At 45.2% G+C, this 22,340-nt stretch overlaps 1 protein-coding gene across 1 annotated transcript in view; it reads left to right on the top strand.

Annotated features, from left to right (window-relative positions):
• RAP1GAP2 (RAP1 GTPase activating protein 2) overlaps positions 1–22,340 on the top strand; it is a 120,681-nt gene that overhangs the window by 40,671 nt on the left and 57,670 nt on the right. The window contains exon 2 of the mRNA XM_075013339.1: positions 19,612–19,647. Within this exon, the coding sequence (XP_074869440.1) occupies positions 19,612–19,647 (36 nt within the window). The remainder of the gene's footprint in view (positions 1–19,611; positions 19,648–22,340) is intronic.

Raw genomic sequence — 22,340 nt, forward strand, 5'->3', positions numbered from 1 at the left:
GAGGTGCAAGGGAGGTTGACAGGAAAAGCTCTCCTGTTAACTTCTTCAGTAGGGACAGCCAAGTAAGCCTAGTGCAGATACATCAATTCTAGCTACACAATTGCCATAGCGAGAATTGTGCATCTGCAGTCAACTTACTTTGCCTAGTGTAGACATAGCCTAAGTTAATGCTGGAGTGAAGCCATAGCTTTACAGACTCCTCAGGGCCAAGATCTTTTTATTAAATGCAATGTGCCATGCACTCATGAAGCATCACAGAAAAAATTAATAATCATAACAGCACATTGGTATTGTTTTCTGCTGACTTGCTGGAGCAATATCCCTAACAACAATCTCAGATGGAGAAGCCCAGACAAAATGCTGTGGGACACCAGTCTTCAGACATCACAGTCCACTGCCTGCCATGAGTGTGAATTCCCTAAACAGTGATGGGCAATTTGTGGCCCATCAGGGTTCTACATGTGGCCCACAAGGCATTTTTTTTACTGTTGTCCACGCACAGGGATGCCAGATTTCATGGGTTTCCGTCCAGGTAGGATTTTTTCCTTCTGAAATTACTAAAATGAAACACACCCACAAAGCCAGGGAACCTGAAGGGAGGTGTGAGCTGATTGCACACAACATTGACTGCGAGAGCTGGGCACTTCCTCAGCATCCAGTCTGAGCGCTGCTACGGTTCAACGAGTGCATCCTGCAAATCCTAGGTATGCAAATACAGTTAGCAACACTGCCCTATCCCAGGAGACCATCTCAGTTATGACAGTCTTACAGCCCAATGAGACAAAGGAGGGGCAGTCATGTGGCCCACTCTCTAACCTTGGTTGCACAATGCTCATCTAAAAGGGGAGGGAAGAGAGAGATCGAAATTGACCAGTAACTGATCATCGCTGTCTTTGAAGATTGGTATGATATTGGGAAGCTGGGTTCAGCAACCTCCGGGCAGGTATGCCCAGAGTGGCACGCAAGCTGATTATCAGCCTGACCCCTCCTCCCTCATGCAGCCAGGAGCTTGCTCAAAGCCAGGCTGCCTGTGGATTAACAAAAGACCAGCTAATGCTACCAACCATCACCTAAATGTTAAAGATCTGCATCTTCATTTAGTTATTAATGAAGCAGCTCTACATAGGACTACTAGCAACTGTAAAAGCTATCACCGGCACTCGGACCATGCATAGAGGTCAAAAGGTCAAATTTTGGCTCGCTGCTTCTGAATGGTTGCTGACCCCTGGGACTATAGGATCCTGATTAATGAAGGACTAATTTTTTGTGCCCTGGAACAGACATCAGGGTGAAGTTGTTTCATTGTTTAAAGCCTTTGTGGTTTAGAGGTCGTTCTGTATTTGCTCCTGTGTGAAATGGAATCAGGACTAGATAGGCATAAATATTATAGCATAATGCCTGGAGCCCGCCTTTTGTAGTTGCACAATGGGATTGGTTTCTCAACTTCCATTTAAAAATAAATAGGAGTCCTAGGCCTCATGGACTGAAAACATGACCCAACTGTAACTAATGCCTGAGTCTGCAGAAAGCCTGAAACAGGAGCTGCAGAAAGGAGCTGCCCCATTCATCTTAACTCACTCCTTCTACCAACCCAAGGAAAGGAAGGGACATGGCACAGGAATGGAACTATAGTGTGGGATTGTGGCTGTGGCAGTCGTTGTTGCCTTAACTGAGTCCTGATTGTGATTCCTTGAGATGAATGAGTCTTGATGACATAGTAAGGTTATTTTGTGTCATGGCCATTACTGCGTACCATGAACATTATAGGCACATGTTTCATTACAATTTGTTCGTATTTCTAGTTTTTCAATATTGAGCCACTGTAGCTTTGTTTAATAGAGTTAGTAGACAAATAGAATTTCCTTGCCACAGGAAATGTCGAAGTTTCAACATTTGTTTTCATCCTGTGTTTGGCCAAAATGTCATAATGTTGAAACTTTCCACAGGATGAAATGTCTGGAAAAACGTCAGTTTGGAAAATGTCAGAATGTTTTGGTTTTGGCAATTTTAATTGAAACAAAAAATCTCAATGTTTCCTGAATCTGTTTGTTTGTTTGTTGACTTAACATAAAATGTTTGGGTTTTTTGATTTTTTTTCAGACCAAAAATTCAGCTGAAAGTGATCTTGCCCAATGGAAATATTTAATTTGGACGAGGTCACATTTTTTGAGCGGAAAATGTTTAATTTGAAATTTTCCAGTCAGTCTTTGTGATTGATAATAAAGTGTGATTAGGATATTATCATGTGTTTTCAAATGGCTTAGTTTTCACAGATACAGGTTGAACCTCTGTAGTCTGGAACCCTCTCTTCCTGAAACACCTGTAATCTGGCATGATTTCAGTTAGCCAGGCAATCACTTATGTGTGTGGGGGGTGGGGAGTGGGTGAGTTTCCCATGGACCCATAAGGTTTGGTTTCAGACACAAGTCCTGGCTGTCAGTGTTCTGTGCTGTTATTTAGCTGCAATTTACCCCTAAATGTCTTCTAAGAGCCCAGTAATTAGTGGAAGTGGTGGTGGTGGTGCTAGACAATATTGACCTCCTGTGGTCTGGCAGATTCTCTTGTTTGACATTTGCCATGTCCTAAAGGTGCCAGACTAGAGAGGTTCAACCTGTATTATACTTTGGCAGTCCATATTATTGTCTGTCAGTATTAGCCTCTATAATTCAGATATGTATTATCCAAAAACACTTAAAATAGTGTGTCCCATAACAGTCACAGTGATTACAAACAAGAATGATCATTCTGAACTATGTTAGAGGATGCATCCATCAGATTGAGGTCACCACGATGGAATCTAATGACAAGATAGCTATGAGGATCTTGGTTTCTTTGCGCTCTGAAAATACATTGTGGCTACAGATGTGGTTACATTTCTTAAGTCAAACCTCCCTCCCTACCTCCCATGCTTTGATTTAAGCAATGGACACTAATTTAAGAAGTTACATTGTGCATCCTAAAACGTGTAGTACCCAGAGGCACTGAGACCTCATCTGGGGTAAGTGAAGTCTCTGCTCTACAGCCTCAGTTGGGAGTCAGCTGGCCTTTAGCTCATGTTGTAGAGTGCAGGGCTTTAGACTCTATGCTTGTGGGTTCTATCCCTGGTGCTGGCAGTCTGGGTCTGTTGGCAGTACACATGCTTTTTGTGGTTAAGAGAGATGGAGGGTTGGGTGCACTAGAAATGGATGTCACCTGTTTATTCACAGAAGAGAGGCCTTGATTCAGCAAAATACATGTGGTCACAGTTAAGAAAAATGCTGAATAAGGAGCAGTTTAAGTGCCTGCTTAAATTTAGGCACATGGTTAAGTCCCTTGCTGAGCTTGGGCCACATGTTATGTGGTTGGCTTCAGTAGAAACTTTTCTCATGGCACTGAAGCTAACATGAACCAACCAAGAGCTGGCGGGAGCTCTCGAGGCGTGAACTTTCTTCAGTCTCTGTGGTTAGGTGTTCAAACATAGGGTGGACGTGCACTAAGTTCCATGTCTGTTTTGGGGAGAAGGGTGTCTTTCCTAGGAGATCTTAACAGTGGATGCTCTGTCTCCTGGAGTATATTCTAGGAGCCTGTTTAGTCCAAAACCTGTCTCCCAAATGCACTGGAAAAGGAAACTCCTCAGTAAGTTGCTGTGGGAGAGAAAGTTCCAGACTTATGCATGCCCTGAAGTATGGAGGTTTATATTTCTTCCAGAGCTTTATGTTTATTTTTAACATTTAATATTAAACCCCTGGATACTTTCTTTATCCATATATATTTCCAATCCCCCCTTTTAATCTCAAAGGTACCTTTTTGGGGGCATGGGGTAAGAAGAGAGTTTTGCCAGGGTGGCATTGATCAAAATTTCTCTGTTTCCAATAGGGTGGCATGTTTGTCTTACGTGATGAAGCATTCCACCGCAGAGATGGCTATACCTCAACAGTGGGTGAAGTGATTCCTGTATATTTTGGTTCTGACACTTTGAGAGGAAAGATGCTATATAAGCATAAGAGACTGAAGTCTTCATTGCTATCAATGTGCAGAATTTGTTTTTTGTCGTCTTCTCGTCTGTGTTGTCATTAATTCCCTGATTATTGTTATTACTTCAATTACAAATTATAATTATCTTCCTCACTGCCAAAAGGGGAATGCAAACACATTTAACAATGGCCCTTGACAAATGACATGTTATGCATCTTTGTTTGCTGCGTTCAGGGTATGATTCATGCAGACTACAATTACCCTTCCATTGAGTGTTATGCATTCTTGATTGCCAGTGACTGCAGCCTGGATTGATTTAATTTAATGCTGGCTAGAAAGAGTGGGGAAATTCTGAACTGTTGCTATGAATACTGTCGGAACTATCCGAAGCTGGAAATACTGGATCCTGAATGCAGTTGTTTGTTTTTTTTTTAAAACTGAGGTAAAAAGAAGAAAAAGGACAAAGGCGGAAAGACTTGATTACGTTTCTACAGCATTCGTGTCAGTGCTTTTTTCTAGGGGAAAAAAAAAAGAGGCCAGAACTCAAGCCTGATGATTCTTCATAGGAGTTAGGACGTTCAGTTTTAATGTCCCTGTCCCTGCATGGCTGCTGGATCAGGGGTCAAAATTTTTCTAGTGTTCTAATGGAAGAAAGGCGCTAGAGATGCGTGCCGCCAGAAATAAAGCTCTGGTTCATGTTATGGAGTTCAGTGGTTAGAGTGGTTAGTAGTCATGAGTTTGATTATTATTGAGACCTCAAATATATTTCATGATAACAGATACGGCTTGGGAGGGAGATCCCACATGGAAGCCATTCTTTTGGGGAGGAGGTGTCACTTAGTGGGGTTCAGGGACTGGACTCAATTCCGGGATTGTCGGTGTGGCTCGACGTGGCTTTGCTTGCAGTCCATGGATGGTTTAGGGGGGTTATGGGGTGTCCACACTAGTAAAAAGGTTGGGAACCACTGCCCTAGACAAAGCTATCCACTTTGGGGGCTGGCCCCCAGGTGGTTGGGAAGTTACAGCTTCTTTAGGTAGCCTCAGCCTTCCCTGTGGACTTTGTGAGGCTGGAGGATTGGACCTGGCTCATGACCTTTAGTTAGTGCTAAAGGTTTCCTATAGATTGCAGGCTGGGATCTGCCCAGCTGTTCTGCTGTAGGCGAAGCTGTTGGTTATTCCAAAACAGGTTGGGTTCTGTCAGGTGGGAGTTTCTGAAATACATTAACAGAAGTATAAACATTCAACTGCAAAGTTGGCCTTGATCTGCTGTAGCTCTTACCAAGATGTTAAGCCCCTCACTGTATGCTCGGTGGTCTGGTGTCTAGGCTGCTGAACCGGGCTTCAGAGACTATGCCCACACGGCATGGTGAGCTTGAAATAAGCTCCGCAATTTGCATTGCTTATTTCAAGTAATTTCAGAATGGGATGTTTTGGCATGTAGCATTGTCTAAACAGCAGCATATGCCGAAATAAAGTCGTATTTCAGTGAGGTACACAGGGATGCCAGAGTATTGCACCCATAATCTCAAAAACTGTTTTGAGACAATGGGCATGTTGCATACATGTAGGCGGCTATCTCAGTATACCACCATATCCCAAAATGGTATCCACTGTCTAGACATAGCCAGACAAACCAAGTTCTCTTCCTCACTCTGCCAGTGACCCATATCGCTTGCTTCTCTTACTCCTCCTCTGTTGGTAAACTCTTCTCCAGAGGGACTGAATATTTGTAAATATGCCTGGCACTGTGAAGCCCCTCTCTAGGTACTGTCATGTTACAGCTCCACCACTTGCTAGCTATGGCTGTTGCATCAATCAGGAGAAATTTTTCATCCAAAGACAGAACCAGTTTGTTTTTTATTCTATTTCCTTATGCCTCAGTCAAACCTTGGTTATGTCAAATAAAAGATTCCCATTGGATTTCCATAGGTTTTGATTCAAATCTTTCAAGAGTGTGAACTTTCCGTGCAATCAGACTGTGCTGGTGACTCATGAATTTAGTACACAAGCAGAGTCCAAATTTAATGCAGATTGTCCACTAGATATGGCCATAACGCCTGTTGATTTAAGGGGGGGGGCAAAGAAATGTGTAATGGACTCTTGTGCTGCTGCGTCGAACATATTGAATAAATAAACCAGAAGACATGTGATGTGGAAATTGCTTTACAGCACACCAGGTGGAACAGCACGGCTCTGCTGCATCAGAAGATGCCACTCCTGTATGAGTAATTATTAATTGCTAGCATCTGCAGCAATTGCAGAATGACTCTTTAAATACTGTGTGATCCAGCTGCATATTCATGGTATTACTTGATCCCAGTGTAATCGAAATTCCCACTGACCTTATATAGCCATAATTACCAGGCTTTCTACGACGTACCTCTGTTTTTGAGGAAGTCCAAGGGCAGCTGGCCAGCTGCTTAGCTAAGAGATTGGCTCCTGTTAACAGTACCCAAAGGGGCTATCATCTCATATAATTGTAGCTTTCATTCTGGTGCAGCAGCACCTTCTTAGTATTAAGCTAGAACCTTGTTAATGTGCAAACCATTTGTTCATGAATTTCCAATAATAGGCACCTATCCAAGGCTTCGGGCATCCTCGCATCATTAATTATAAATGCAATTAAATTAAATCCCATCATCATTATGGTCATCAGTTCTATGGTAGTTCAGCCAGCCAGCCAGCCACCTCGTTCCTCTCTCATACCCTCAGACTTTTCAAAATCCAGGTGTTCTGGCTGTTTATCTGGAAAGTCACCAGATTGGAGCTGTTTTGGGCCAAGGGTGGGAGCAGGTTCCAGAGACTTGGAGCCCTCACAGAAAATGCCCTGTCAGCTGCCTGCTTTCCCACCCCACCCCCGCATCAGCCTCTGAATGGTTGAGAGCTTCAGTCGGGTGTAGAGCACATCACAATAGTCTAATCTTCAGGCAACAGTGGCGTAGATAACAATAGGAAGTGCCACATCTGAAAGGTCGGGTTGTAATCTCCTCCTCAGATGCTGAGGGTACAAAGCTGCCTGGGTCAACACTGCCGTGTGCTCATCAAACAGCAGCTGGGGGGGCGGGACTTAAAGAATGCCTTCAGGCAGTGGTGTCCAGTAGTAACTGAAGGATTGCCACGGTTGTGGTTGTCGTACTCCCATATTCACCACAGCCCCCACTGCTCTAGCAGTGCCTTCCTCAGAGCCAGGCACCTTCCCCCATGCAAACTGCCAGCAACTCACCAGAGCTGCCACTGCAGCACGAGGCAAGCCGCGCTAGGCCACAGGAGCCATGCTGGGGCAAGAGGCGCCAGAGCCGCACCGAGGCAAGAGCTGTGAGAGGAGTCACTGCCACTGCTGCCGTCACCATGCTCTTGTCCTACCAACTGGTGGGGCGTGGGCGGAGGGCGCGCCACGGTGTGCGGTGAGAGCCATGTTTTGCCACCCCACAGTGTCCAGGTCACCGCATGTGACGAGTGGCAAGCGTATTGGGCACTGCAGCCCTAAGGCGTGAATACTAATAATCAATAATCTCAATATTGGTGAGAAGGACCAATAGCACTTCGCAACAGGCTCAGAGGGGCCGCTGCCGTGTTAGTCTGTCTCTTTGCAAAACAAAGCAAGCAGCCCTGTCGCACCTTGCAGGCTAACAGTTTGATTGATTAGAGGATGAGCTTTCGTGGGTGAGACCCACTTCATCAGATTATGGAGCAGAACTGAACAATCAGGGAAATATGAAGCAAGGAGTGGGGGCGGGGAGAAAGAAGGAGGAATAGGTCTTACCCGCAAAGGCTCATTACTTAATAAATAAAATTGGTAGTCTTTTAAGGTGCTATAGGAGTGCTTGCTTTGTGTTACTTCCCAACCAGAGCTTTCCGTCACCGCTCTGATCTTGAGCTAGGAACACTAGATCTCACTTGTGTGTACATTGGGCTTTTAACCATGTGTAACGCTCTGCTTTCTTTTTCCTTCCTACCTTTAGCTCTCAGTTACTAACGAATTGGCATCAGTGTGAATCTTGGGTCAGATCGAGACACATATTGACTTAAGTGTCTGGTCCTTTGAGACTGGTGAATGTCACCTGTGGTGAAACAGGGGTCAGTTACCCCTCAACCCCTCCCCTTTGTAGATGGGAGCGAAGGGTTGCATTGCCTAATGGGGACTGTGTTTGCTTTCTGGTTAACTGGTGTGGTGTCACAGAAGCTGGATTGTCACTAACTTGGTGACTTTACTTATAGAATCAACACGTCTGGGGGATTCTCCACCCTAGTTTCTGCTGTCTGTCCTGAGTGTAGCATTCCCAGTGTGGTCACACCAGGTCATAGGAATATAATCAACTAACCAGTGTCGGGGGTACCATAGGGTTTCCTGAAATCTGTACACACATTCACATCACTTTCCATTGTGAAAAACAGCTGAAGAATCTACAGAGTTTGACAAGTCTTTTTTTAACTAGCACGGTGTGTTTTCCCACTCATTCGCCGTGCAGCGTACGCACTGCGCTGCCGGTGAAGAAACAGATGTAGCCTAGCTGTTAACTCACTTGGAGTAATTAGATCTGTCACATCCTCTACATGCCTTCTCGCTCTGATCCCCTCCTTCACGTCAGGTTCCTTTCCCAGCAGTGACAAGTGTGGACAGTTTGTATTTGCTAAATACTTGGGGTTGTGCCCTTTTTGCCGCCAGGTAGAGAAACCTTTCCAGCATTGGCACGACTGACTTAGAAAAGTGGCATAGAGTCTGTCCTGTGGATCTAGTGAAATTGTATCTGCATTCTGCCAGACGTGAAGTGGTATTGTCCTCAGTTTAGTGCAGGGAATTTGGGACCAGAGGACTCTTGGTCTGCATTCCCACCTGTACTGAGAGACTAATGATATAGTGCATCATCAATATAGCTACAGATGAGGAGAAAACTCCACAATGGCCCTCGCCAGGCAGATTTAATTTAAATGAGGGGCACTCAGATACTATGGTGATGGGCATCATGGTAACTCTTGAGGCAGATAGACTGGCCAGGTTATACCGCTTTGCTGTGCCTCAGTTTATCCACCTGTAAAAAGCATCTAACAATATTGTCCTGCCACTACCACTATGAGATGGATACTCTTCTGATATAAAAGTTGCTAAGTAAATGGTTATGGTTTTTATTGGTAGCTGCCCTGCACAGACTCCAAATACACCAAGGCCCAGCTCCTGCTCACAGTCACACTGGTCTAAATGCAGAGCTACCTCTGTTGAAGTGAACAACAAGAAGTCCCGTGGCACCTTATAGACTAACAGATATTTTGGAGCATAAGCGTTTGTGGGCAAAGACCCGCTTCATCAGATGCATGGGGGGGCAGTTTCCAGAGGGGTATTTAAAGAGTGGGGTCCCAGAAAAAGGGAGGGAAATGAGATCAGAATGTTGCCAACCAGCTCCTAGTTATCTTCCCCTCCTTGTAACCCTGTGTTTTCCCTCCTCAGTTCAGTGTGTGCCACTGCTAAAATGCTGCTCGGCTCTTTAAACCTCAAATTGATCCGCAGTTTACGGGTTGCCTTGTAAGTTGATATGAGTGTCACTCAGAGAAGGGCTTTGAATCCACTCCAAGATGTGAGTTTGAGGCAAAGAATTTCTTTCTTTTTCAGTCCTATAGCATGCTTCCTGCACAACCTGTTTCAGGCACAAGAGTTGACCCGCCCTTTACCCATAAAACAACAGCCCTGTCATGTCTCTTACTTGGAGAAACATTAACAAAGGGAGGGGACGGATCTGGGAGAGAGTTCTGCATGGATGAGCAGGCTGGCATCAAACTTTAGAAGCTCCTTAGCTGATCACAATAAGGAAGTTGAGCAGCAGCAGCTTTCCATGTGGAAAGAAGTTGCCCTGGCCGCTGCAAGGAGAAGAGAGTTGAGAAGATGATGGATTTCTTAAGGAAATTTTTGGTAAGAGTTGCACTCTCAAGCGGGAAATGGGTGATAAGATGTATGTGCTGCCTACATGCCCCAGTGCATAACATGTGGGATCATTAGCTTCCGTTTTCCAGTATGCAGCACTCCTTCTGGGTGTAATTTACAAGGACACTTTCAAACTGGGTGCTTGCTAATGGCATTTCCCTTCTTCATTAAATCACTCCAAATTCATAGTACTCCTTTTCTAAAACCCTACTTGTCTTTGTAATATGGAAATTAAATAAAGAGTAGTTGGTATAAGTCTAAACAGCCCACGGATTGTCTCATGCTCAAAGACTAGAATAACTGTGTTTTCCTAATGAAATGTAAACATTAATCTCTGCATTCTTTACCTTTTTTGTGTTATTGGAGTTCTGCTTGAGCAGAGTTTCACTGTGGTTGACAAGTGAAAGACAACTATGGGCTAAAAGAGTTTTATTTTTCTGCATTTTGCATTTATAAACCCAAATTACTAGCCCAGCTGGTCTTTTTTGTGCTAATAATGGAAATTACTTTCCACTGTGGCACTTTGGGTTCAGTGGGTTGTAAGAGGGGCACATAGTAAATTCAGTTTTGGACCATCAGTTGCACAAGAATTGGGAAGTATAGGCGTCCTGTGCTGCTAAACCGGACAATGTTGCATGCTGATAGGAATCAAGGAAGTGCCTTTGCTTTAGCTATAACCTCAGAGGTGGGAAGATTTTATTTGTGCTGCAATGTGAGGAAGCTGAAGGAGGCAGAGATACCTGAAGAGCTACAAGCAGACTGTCCACTCTGTACATACATTTTAAGTGTATTTAAAAAATTCTGCTCTGTACTAGAGTGTCACTTTAAAGCGTGGGCCAGATCTTGCCGTACTGGACTGTCAGTACATTCTGGCCCCACACCTGCTCTAACTGGCTCAGGTTGAGTCCTGCCACCTTCATTGATGTAGAGGCAATGTGGGATCTAACTCTAAAATACCCTGAATGTGGGAGCCAGGTTTTCAGAAGTGCAACACTCCTGACATTCACCAGTTGTGAAGAGTAGACTCTTTTGCTAGCATGGGTTCTGGAGACATTCTTGCCTCTCTGAAATTGCAGCGCTGTAAAAACAGACAAACCAGCCCAAGCCTGGGTTTTTCTCATGTTGTGCCATTTCTTAGTTGTGCTAATAGCTTCTTGTTACCTTTGCAGCCTGGAGTAAATTAGAGCAGCCCCTAGGCTACTATTATAGTGTAAATTGTCTTCTAGCTAATGTTTTCTCCAAAGGATTATACCAAATGTGTCTGGTTTCTTGGGCTGTCTCTGGTTTTACATACATAAACAAAAACCCTTTTGTTTTATTTTTTGGAAATCTGGTGGTATGTATATACAGCAGCATTATTTCAAAATAAGTTATTCTGTAAGAGATTTTCTGAAATAGCATATTTCGATATAACGCTGCTACACCCAAAGTCTTTGGCCACACTATTTCTCCCTTCAGGAGGGGGCATGTTAATAATGAGGGATTCAGAAGATGCTAATGAGGTGCTGACATGAATATGCAGCACCTCATTAGCATAATGGCAGCCATGCATGATTCAAAAGGGCTGCTTTTGAAATGCACACCACCTGTGTAGCCGGGGGCCTTTCTTAAGGACCCTCTGATTTCAAAAGCCCCTTCTTCCTCAAATCAAATGGGAAGAAGGGGCTTACAAAATCAGGGTGTCCTTTCTAAAGGCCACCAGCTACACAGGTGGGCATGGGTTTCAAAAGTGGCCCTTTTGAATGGCGCATGGCTGCTGTTATGCTAATGAGGCGCTGCATATGCATGCCGGCACCTCTTTCACATCTTCCGAAATCCCTCATTAACATGCCCCTTCTGGCCACAGCCAAATAGCCCTCAGCTGTTTCAAAATACAGCATCTACACACACAGAGCCTATTTCAGAATAGTCATTGGGTGCACTATGGCTTATTTCGAAATAGGCTCTGTTCCCTGTCTGCACAGCCCCTATTTCAAAATAGGTGCTATTCCTTATGGAATGAGGTTTACCTATTCTGAAATAAGCCAACCGTGGTTGTGTTGTGTAGACACTAGCAACGTTATTTCAAAATACCTTTGCTGTATAGACATATCCTGGATGTTTACTGCAGAGTCTGCCAAAAAGCTGCCTTCAGTGTCCTTCTCTCCCTAAGCCTAAGGTTCCTTTTCAAGCCATTAATGAGCAGGGAGAAGAATCGTGGCTACTAATCCCATCTTCCGCATTATCCCACTTTGGCCTGTAGTATTTTCTCACTGATTGGGAACCCTGTGCAGGAGGCTTTGCAGTTTGAGCTAAAAGTCTGCTGGCTCTCAGCTAAGAAGGTAAGGAGACTCGTTCTTTCTCTGTAAGTAGTCTAGGGGTATGTTTACACTACTGGGAAGATCAACCCGGAAAGGGTCAACCTTCCAGAGTTTGATTTTGCATGCCTGGTAGAGGCACGCAAAGTTGAACTGTCTGGGGTTGGCAGTCGATCCCTGTACACCTCGATTTAGTCAGCTAAGTTGATTGCAGATAAGTCGATTCTAGCTATGCAATTGCTGTCGCTAGAATTGCATATCTGCAATCAGCTAAACTCCCTAGTGTCTACCAAGCCTAAGTGCCACTATATGAGAGATTTCCAGGACCAGCATCTGAAGAAGTGAGTTAACTCACGAAAGCTCATGCTCTAAACTTTTCTGTTAGTCTATAAGGTGCCACAGGACCCTTCGTTGCTGCTATATGAGAGAGTGAGTCACACCTAGTAGAGGAGTATGGGTTATGCTTGATTCTGCAAAGGCCACCTGTTTGTTTACTGGGAGTGTCGCAATATTTGATAGACATATTTAGGGCAGGAGAGTAGTCTGTCTCTATTTTTAGATGAGGGATAGGGATGAGTGTGTATGGTGGAGGGAGGCGGGTAACTGAGCATTCAGTTGAATTACCCTGGGATTGTTTGATCAACAGATCTGAAATGACAGATGACTGAAAAGTCACGAAGTGATGCATTGATCTCGTTTAGCTTGGTTGGCTTGCTGGACTCTTGCCATTAATATCTCTAATTGCCTGTGTCTGTATTTTCCTGGGCTGGGCTGAAGGGATCTTTATTTTTTGTTACAAAGTCTGTCTGGTTTAGCCTTCCAGGGCCAATTTCTCAGCCAGTCCCTTTCAGATAAGGCAGTTGTGCCAACGGCATGCAGTCTTCACTGGCACAAGTGACATCCGATACTCACATGGGGAGGTACTTGTACATGTCAAGAGTGCATTGAGTGTGTGGTCCTTGTCCCCGGAGAGGCAGATTCACTCAGGCTGTGTGAAGTACGTCTACGCTGCACTAAAAGCCCAGGTCCGCAGGATCTTTCAAAGCCCATGCTGGAGGGATGACCCCGCATGGTAAACCAGGTCTTACACCTGCTGGATTCAGGTTTCACAGTCGTGCTAGTGCATCTGTGCTGCACATCACAGACCCTCTGCCTCAAGTCTTTGGCAGGAGCTGCGCCCACACTGGAAAATGATGGGGCTTGGACTGAGCCTCAGGGGGACTTTGGACTCTGATGGACCCTGCCCACCCAAGCAGGATCCTAGGACACAGGTCCAGAGCACTTGCTGACCTGAATCAAACTGAGCTGTGTGTGGACAGAATGGAGGTTTGGGTGCAAACCTGAGACAGAGCCCTGGCTTAGTGTGCAGCACAGCCATACTCACAAAGCCAAGTAGCTGGGTGGTGTGGATGAAAAGCAGAGGTGAATTTTAGAGGTAAAATCCATTCACCGACATGAAGGGCAGATGAGTAACCTCAGTCAGCAGTGTTGGTTGAAGGTCTGCAGTAGCTGTCCCAGCCCCTCTCAAACAGGGCCTACACTAGACCTTAAAATCAACTGTAGATACACAATTACAGCTATGGCAATTGCATAGCTGAAATTGACTTATCTACGACTGACTTATCTGGCTGTCCTCACTGAGGGAGGTCGATGGGAGAAACCCTCCCGTCAACCTCCCTTTCGCCTCATGAGAATGAGGAGTACGGGGGTCAACTGCTAGCGCCTGAGAGTTCGATTTCATGCATCCCCCCCAGGCGCATGGAATCGAACCCCCAGAAGAGCCAACCTGACTGGGTCAATCTTCTGGTAAGTGTAGACATACCCTCGGTCATTTTCCAGCGGGCTGACCCTTTCGAGCCACTGGCTCTTTTCTGTGATATATTCAAACCATCGCACGTTATAAAGGAGCTTCTTTAAAGTTCTAAGATAGTTTTTAAAAAGTGGACACAACTAAGAAACCATTTTAGTTTTTCCCCTTAAATTTAAAGGTGAAGTGAGTCACTGTTGTCATGTGTGGATCCATATTCCAGCAGCACATTCTTGTGTGCTAGGTACTTTGTAACAAAGACACAGGATCTGCTCAGATCTGAGTGTGGGGCAGGAGTAAGCGGGGCGTGTACGTGCTTTTCTCCCGCAGCAGCTGTCTGGGAGAGAAAGTCAGATTGAAAAGTGGGTAACTTTTAAGAAATGGTGACTGGGCAGATGGCGATGTACACAGGCAGCCCCAAGGAAGCTAGTGGGCTTTGGGCAGATGGAGCAGCTTGTCTGCACACTTGTAATTGTAAGATCAGGGCTGTGAACCACTTGAAGTTGAGCCCTGTTTGTGACGGGCCATGACTTTTAAGCCATGTCCTAGCCTGTTGGTCTCCTGAAATATTTGCCAAGTAGGCCTTTGTCTGTAAAACCCTGCCAGCTAACCCACTGCAGGGAGCCACATCACAGCATTCCTTGCCTTGCTCAGGGTGTTAGGGACCTCCTGAATTTGTAGCCTGCGACAGGCAGAAACCTGGACTTGTATCTTGCAAGGTAAGGAAAGGGGGGATATGATTTGTAGGTATTTTGCTTGAAAACGACATCATTTGTAGTTTTTGAGTCTGCTGATGAACCTTGTGATTAGTATGGATCTCAACTGGCTTTGCTTCCATGTGTTTATCACTAGATGATTTACCCGGCATTGCTCAGATCCTTAACATGATTCAGTCTTGTTTTTCTTCACTGAAATCATTGCTCTGTGATGAGGCTGGGGATGAAGGCTTCAGGAGGCAAGCTGCCCCAGGGAATGAGGACTACCTCAGCCCTCTCTCAGTGCAGTGGCTTGGGGCCAGGTCAGAAGCACCTCTCCATGGCTACTGTGTGTCTCTCAGCTGGGGCAGGTCCAGGTTCATCTGCCCCTGGCACCCCCTTAAAGGGCCCCAGGCTGGGGTAGTCCCAGATGGGGCAGAGAGCAACCTCAGCCAGCCATTTTCAGCTACCAGGTGATTCTTTCTCTTTTCTGTATGGCTTTGTGAAAAGCAACCCCATTCCCAGTACATCACATTTTCCTGGCACAACCAAACCCAACCTTCCATGAAGTTATGATAAAAGGAAGGTGTATATCAACTTTGGTGGTCCTGGCTCTTACTGTTCAGGAGGAGTTCTTGAACAAGCAGACAGACTGACTGACAAACTCTGTTAAATATATAGGTAATTGTTTAAAGATTACCTCCTGCAAAGGAAGATCTTGCATGTCCCGTTCGAAAATGTTGGGTGCAAATTTCATACACTCAGATTTATATGACAAACTGAGTAGCTAGCCAGCTGTTCTTCTGCCTGACTTCTGAGTACAAATGGCCATTTTGTGACCACTAGTAGAGTACTGGCTTATTGTCCATTTCTTTGGCTTTCAGTGTGCTAATGCCTGAACAAATTGTTCGTTTGTTTTTTTGCTTAAACCCTCAGCCCCTGTGTGGTCATATGAGAATCTCAATCCTGTTTTTGTTGTTCTTGTTGCTTTTAGGTCAGTTTATATTTCCCTTGGTTGCAGAGAAAAAATGGAAAACATGAACCCTAAAGGTGCAAAGCTCACTAGACAAATAAAAAGAACCCCAAACCTTATTTTTACAATCTCATGATTTTAAGGTTATGTCATGATTTTTGAACCAAAGGTTTGCAGTACTGGTAATCAGTGTTCCCTGTAAGATGTGTGCTTGGTTGGCCACTCAGGAGAGATTGAAATGCTGATTAGCAGAGTACCCACAGCTAAGTTTTTGTTTATACCACTGGTACACATTTGCATGTGCATCAGTGCATATAAAATTATACCACACATGCATGTAAAGGAGTAGAGGGAACATTGCAGGTAGTGCTATAAGAAAAAAATAGCTTCAGGGCCGTAGTGAAACTGATTATAAATTGGAACAGGTAATAAAGGCAACACATTACTGAACAGCTGAGTTGAACCGGGGTGATTATCATTTGAAATATTATATTGCACAAGCGAAAAGTAAACTCTGAGCCATGTGAAAGTGGCTGTTACTCCAAATGATTGTTATTAAGCTGCTAATGGAGAGCTTATGTTCACCATATTCACTTTGCCCTAAGGGTGGGTAAGGTCTCATCCGGCAGCCTTATGTTAACCCTTGTTCTGGCACTTTCTGTGGGAGTCAAGTGTTTTCAGCGTTGTTATTTCAAGAATGACTGAAACAAATTGCAAAAGGACATTAAAGGGAAGTAGCTTTGTTACAATAACCAAGGAAAGAAAGAGTCACCAGGGTGGGGAATATTTGATGAATTTAGCTGCCTGCTCCTAATCTCATGTATTCAGAGATACTGAAGAGAGTAAATAATTTACATAGAAGAAGGAAACATGACCTTAAGGAATCAATCTTGGAGTTGAGATTGATTGGCAGGTGTTGTGTGCATGTGTCTGACCCAGAGTACATGAGGTGCCGCTTCACTGAAATGGTGAGTGCTCTGTCTACCTGCCCTCCTATCTTGCGTTTTCTCTATTGCACCTGAGGTAACTGAAGTGGATCTGACAGGTCGAGAAAGCCTGTACCTTAGTTGAAGGGCCAGCAAGCCCTGGGCGTGGGTCTCAAGCCACAAGCTGAGAAAGAAACAGGGCTTTTCTGCAGCTGAAATTAACCAAAGAAAATCTCAGAGGATTCTTGTAACCAGATTTTCTTTGATCGTTCGAACCCTGAAGTTGCAAGGGGCTCAGCTGTCTCTCTCGATCACTTGGGATAAAGTCATTCATGTTAACTGGGTCTCTCAGAGCTGGGGTCTGTGGCCTAGTTAGTCATGGGAGTTCATACCAGCGGTTGATTCTTTTCTCGGATCAGTGAGCATTAGCAGAATGGCATCTTCAGGTCCTCATACATGAAGTTCTAATCAAACCTAGTTCCAGTTTCCAGCAAAGAAATTTAAAATACCAGGTTGTGTGTTTCTAGACGGAACACAATGCAAAAGATTGGCAAAGCCTGGAGCTGTTAATTCATCACAGCGTGTACCATTGCTGAATAATGGCTGTTGTAGCAAATATTTCTCCTACACAATCAGCTGATTAATTCTATGGTTATGGTAATGGCTGATATTGTGCCGGGAAGGGGAAGAGACCTCCTTTTTTTCCATGAAGTTCACACAGAAGCCCATCACAAAGGTGTGTGTGTGAGACTGAGCCAGAAGACCTTAGAGCAGCACTTCGTACATAGTACATACACCTAGTTACCTGCTAAGTTGAGTGTCTGCTTGGCCTGTCCCCCTGACAAGATGTGTGTGAACCAGGGATCCTTTACCAGATTGAAAGTCAAATCTGCATGAGTGTGCATGTGTGTAGTTATATTACCCTCTGGTTAGTTCATGCAAAAGTATGAACCACAGTGCTGTTGCTACTGCTAAAATGTGGGATTATATTTCTCTCCACCGGCCACTGTGCATGCGGCATATAAAACCAGCTGTGCTAAGATCATGAGAGAGGAATGTTTTGCTTCTGTCAAAACCACAAAGCTGGAAGTCAGGACTTGGAAATTTTAACCCCTTCCTGTGCTACTGACTTACTGGTTAGGCAAGTGACTTCAACTGTCTTTGTCCTTCTGTTCCTTTGGTAAATGGGAATACAAATATTGCCTTTTGGGTCTGTTGTAAGATGTAATTATTGATGTCAGTAAAAGTGGTTTACATGGCTCTGCCTCAGTACAGCCCACTGGACTTGATGATTTCTTAGGGTCCTTTCCAGCCAGATATTTCTATCATTTTATGGGCCTATAAAATGCTTTGCAATACTCAGATTGCAGGGATTACAGAGTGTGAACCATTGTTGCTATTCCTGTTTGGGCAGGAAGATTTCATGGTTATCATCACTAACAGTAGCCACCAAAACAAAAAAGCAGTCAAGTAGCACTTTAAAGACTAACAAAGTAATTTATTAGGTGAGCTTTTGTGGGACAGACTGTCCCACGAAAGCTCCCCTAATGAATTATTTTGTTAGTCTTTAAAGTGCTACTTGACTGCTTTTTTGTTTGGATAGAATATAGACTAGCACGGCTCCCTCTCTGTTACTATTCAGCATGCAAGGCAGTAGCTACTGGTGTTTCATGTATGTTGTCTGCTTAGATGGCTGCTCAAAAGAGATTCCAATGTGGTCCAGCTGATTAGTGGAGTGGCCATGGCTAAGTTACATGTTTCTGTTGGTGGTGCACATTCACACATACCTGAGTGCACATAGCAAAAATTATTCTGCGCATGGATGGAAAAAAGTCTGCCAAAGGCTGGAAAAGATTAGAGGAGACATCGGTGGCCACCTACTCCAGTTATTTAATTTGACAACTTCTTTTTTTTTTAATGCTACACTTGTTAAAGCCGCAGTGTCCAATATATTCCCCACATACGGCAAATGGGACACCGCGGTGTGGCAGTTGGCTCTGGAGCCATGTGCAGCTCTTGGAGCCTTTAAATGCAGCTCCTGCAAGCCCCACACGTGGGTGCCGTCTGCCCGCACGGTGCGTGTGCCCCACTGCATGGTAGGACAAGCAGGTGGTGGCAGTGGCTCTTGCTGGTTCAGCCGCAGCTCAGGCCATGGCTCGAGCCCCCGTGTGGCACCTGCCAGTATGGCTGAGGCTCCTGGCATAACTCCTGAGGTTGTGGTGGCTCTGGTGAGTCGCCGCATTCAGTGTGGGGTCGGGGAATAGGGGAAGAGGGTGCCTGGCTCTGGGTGAGGACATTTATTTGGAGGGGGGATGCCTGGCTCTGGGGGGAGGGCACTGTACAAGCCCCACTTCCTCCCGGAGCTGGAGCTGTGCTGCAACCTGAGAAGCTGCCTACACTCCTACCACCATGTGGAGAGGTGCCCCACGTTCACCACAATCCACAGCCCCGTTTGCCACACGTGGCGAACAGGGAGCGTATTAGACAACGCGGGTCAATAAAATCACAACGCATATGGAGAAAGTGAATAAGCAAAAGTTATTTACGTGTTTCCATAACACCAGAACTAGGGTTCGCCAAATGAAATGGATAGGGAGCAGGTTTAAAACCAACAAAGGGAAATATTTCTTCATGCGACATATGGTCAACCTGTGGAACTCCTCGCCAGAGGACATTGTAACAACCAGGACTTTAACAGGGTACAAAAAAAGAGCTAGATAAATTTATGGAGCATGGATCCATCAATGAGTATTAGCCAGGATGGGTAGGAATGGTGTCCCTAGCCTCTGTTTGGCAGAAGCTGGAAGTGAGTGACAGAGTGGATCACTTGATGATTATCTGTTCTGTTCATTCCCTCTGGGACACCAGGCATGAGCCACTGTTGGAAGACAGGACCCTGGGCTAGATGGACCTTGGTTTGACTCAGTAGGGCCATTGTTATATTCTCATAAAATCCATATCTAGAGCTGAATTGTGCAAGTTGAACTCATTTTAATTTTTATTCCAAACAGGCAAGTGATTTTGGTTTTCATTTATTTTTTTCAGTCTGCGGAGTTCTTTGAAATGCTGGAAAAAATGCAGGTGAGTAGCATGACAGAGGTGTTACAGCACCCTACTCATGCATTATTTCTCCATGGGAACACTGTCTAGAATGATAATAGATACTGTGCATATCTCAAGTTTCAAAACCAGTGTGTGGCCTTGAAGTACATTTAACATGGCAAGGTGATCTTACAAAACCAAATATATTCCACATCACTGTGTCATTAAAATAATATTGTCCAAATAAACTGATCAGAGAAGATGCTTTGGGACTATATCTGAACATCAAAAATCAGATGCAAATGTGTAAGTCTTGGTGAACAGAAGCAGATCTTAGTTCTATTGGGATCAACCCATGTTGTTGCTGAAAAATTCTTTGAAAGCCTATCCCCAGCTTTTAGTCTTTCTAGGGTATCAGCAAACACTGGCACGTGCCAGCTGAAATGTACGCCAGTTACTGTCAGGCGCATGAGAGCTAGAGTCAATATGCTTCTCGCCTCACAGTTGGAGCAGACAACACAAGGTTTATCTTGTGCTGGGATGCTGTTGGGCAAGACGTCCCTGATTCAGTAAAACCGAAGTGCTTTAAAACACCTACGTGGCTTCAGGCATATGAGTGGTCACTCTGACGTCGAATTTAGAGTGTCTGGATGAATTGGAGCCATAGCAGTTTGTGGTGTATTTTGCAGAATTTCCCTATAAATACTCAGTAGCTGCCAGCAGAGCTGGGGCAAGGTGGGAAGTGGGGGGCAGCTTTTCATCCTGGAATGGGCAGGGCCATGGGTGGAAGGGGTTGGGCCTAGGGTATTTGGCCCTTAGAGTTGCTGGGATCATGGCACTGCTCTCCACCCGCTCCTTCACAGCTGTGTGGAGAGGCACAGCAGTACTGCCACGGCAATTGAAAAGGGACTGGAGCTCCAGCCACTGCCATGGCAGCTGGAGCTTCAGACCCCTATGAAACGCCAGGCTCGGGAGTGACTGCCCCCTGTGCCCCCCTGGTCAGCGAGCCTCATAGCTGGTATTTGGGCTCTTGAGACTTGGCTGTAACTGCAGCAATCTCTGGCTGACTGTAAACAAGGTGACTTGATCCATTTTGGCACACTTGGCATGACATTTTCCTAATTCTCCTTGTAGGTCATGGCTACACTAGGAGCTCAGGGTATGAATTCTCTGGCTTGTGTCCATATGTTTGCGCTAGTTCTCATCAAGGCAGGGGTCTGCAACCTAAAGAGTGAGAAGAGCCACTCTTTCCAATTCAGTTCCAAAATCAATCCTTCAAGAGCCATGGTCAAGGACAAGACGATCCTTAATAAAATAATGTCAACCCGCACTTTTGTAACCCCTATTTTAAGAACAGTTGGAAGGTTTAAGTCGCTTTCACCCCTGGACTGGAGAGCAGATGAGGACAAGGAAAATGCCATGTCCGGGGACAGGCTCTTAAGCAGGCAGGAGCAATGTTCGCATCAACCCTCCACGTGACCCCTCCATTTTCAGGCTCTACCCCATCGGCCCCCAAACTGCCCCCTGTCTCCAGGCTTTTCCCACCTCAGCCTCCAAATCTGCCCCACCATCCTCAAGATTTGCCCCCCATCCGCAAACCTACATCCCCATCCCCAGGCTTAAACACTCTCAGCCCCAAACCTGTCCCCCTCCTCCCCAGGATTAACCCACTTCAGCCCAAACCATCCCCTGGGACTAACCCATCCTCCCAAACAGGCTCCCAGCCTAACCCCGCCTGAACAAACTCTACCCACGTTAGCTCCTCCTGTTACCTCACCAACATGGTGGTCGAAGCTACCTTAGCCACCACTGCTCCTCTGACTCTAGTCCCAAGGGCCTGATTTCATGGACTGCTCTATGGCAACGCGAGATGAAAGGTGAGGATGACACAGGAACTGCAGGACCCATCTGGCAGCCCTTCTGGATAGCCATTAGCTCCCCTTTCCCTGCTCCCACTGGGTGCATGCATCCAGGTACTTTGTGAGTGAAGGGCTCTCTGTGACTCCTTGCCCCACCACCGCTGAAATAATGGAACTAAATTCAGTTGGTTTAACGGCTGGATCCTTCCCGCTGCCCTGCCGGTCATTAAACCAATTAAATTTAGTTCTACTTTTTCAGAGGCGGCAGGGCAGGGAGCTGCAGGGAACTCAGCATCCAGAGCTGCAAATGACTCCTTTAAAGAGCTGCGTGCAGCTCCAGAGCTGCAGGTTGCCAGCCCGTGAGCTAGAGAGAGCTTAAAGAGCAGTGTAGCCACAGTAGCACAAGTAGTAGCAGTGGAAGCTCAGCTAAGCCACGTGCTCAACCATGCCTCTGCTCTAGCTAACTGTGATATGGTGGCTTGATGGCTGTATGCTAGCCTGAGGAGAGAGAAAACAAGGTTGTGTAGACAAGCAAGGGAACCACACCCTTAGATCGTAGTGTGTACAGAGCCTTCAAAGGGATGCGTTTGCTAGAGCGGTGCAAATAATGGAATTGGGGATTCTCTGGCAAGTCTAAATTAAAAATAGGTGGAGGAGTTTTGGTCTGAACCAAAATTACATTTAAAAAAATCAGTGAATTGAAAAATAATATAACAATCATTCTTGGTCAAATGAAACATTTTGTTTGACCCAAAATGAAACATTTCAATGTGATTTCAAGCATTCACAAGTGCTTTTGGATTGTTTGAATTTTTCAGGTCAAAATGACTTCTTGTTTCAATATTTCCTTTAATTTTGTTTCATAAAAGGCCA

This window comes from Carettochelys insculpta, chromosome 19 (assembly GCF_033958435.1).
Source record: "Carettochelys insculpta isolate YL-2023 chromosome 19, ASM3395843v1, whole genome shotgun sequence".
Taxonomy (NCBI): domain Eukaryota; kingdom Metazoa; phylum Chordata; order Testudines; family Carettochelyidae; genus Carettochelys; species Carettochelys insculpta.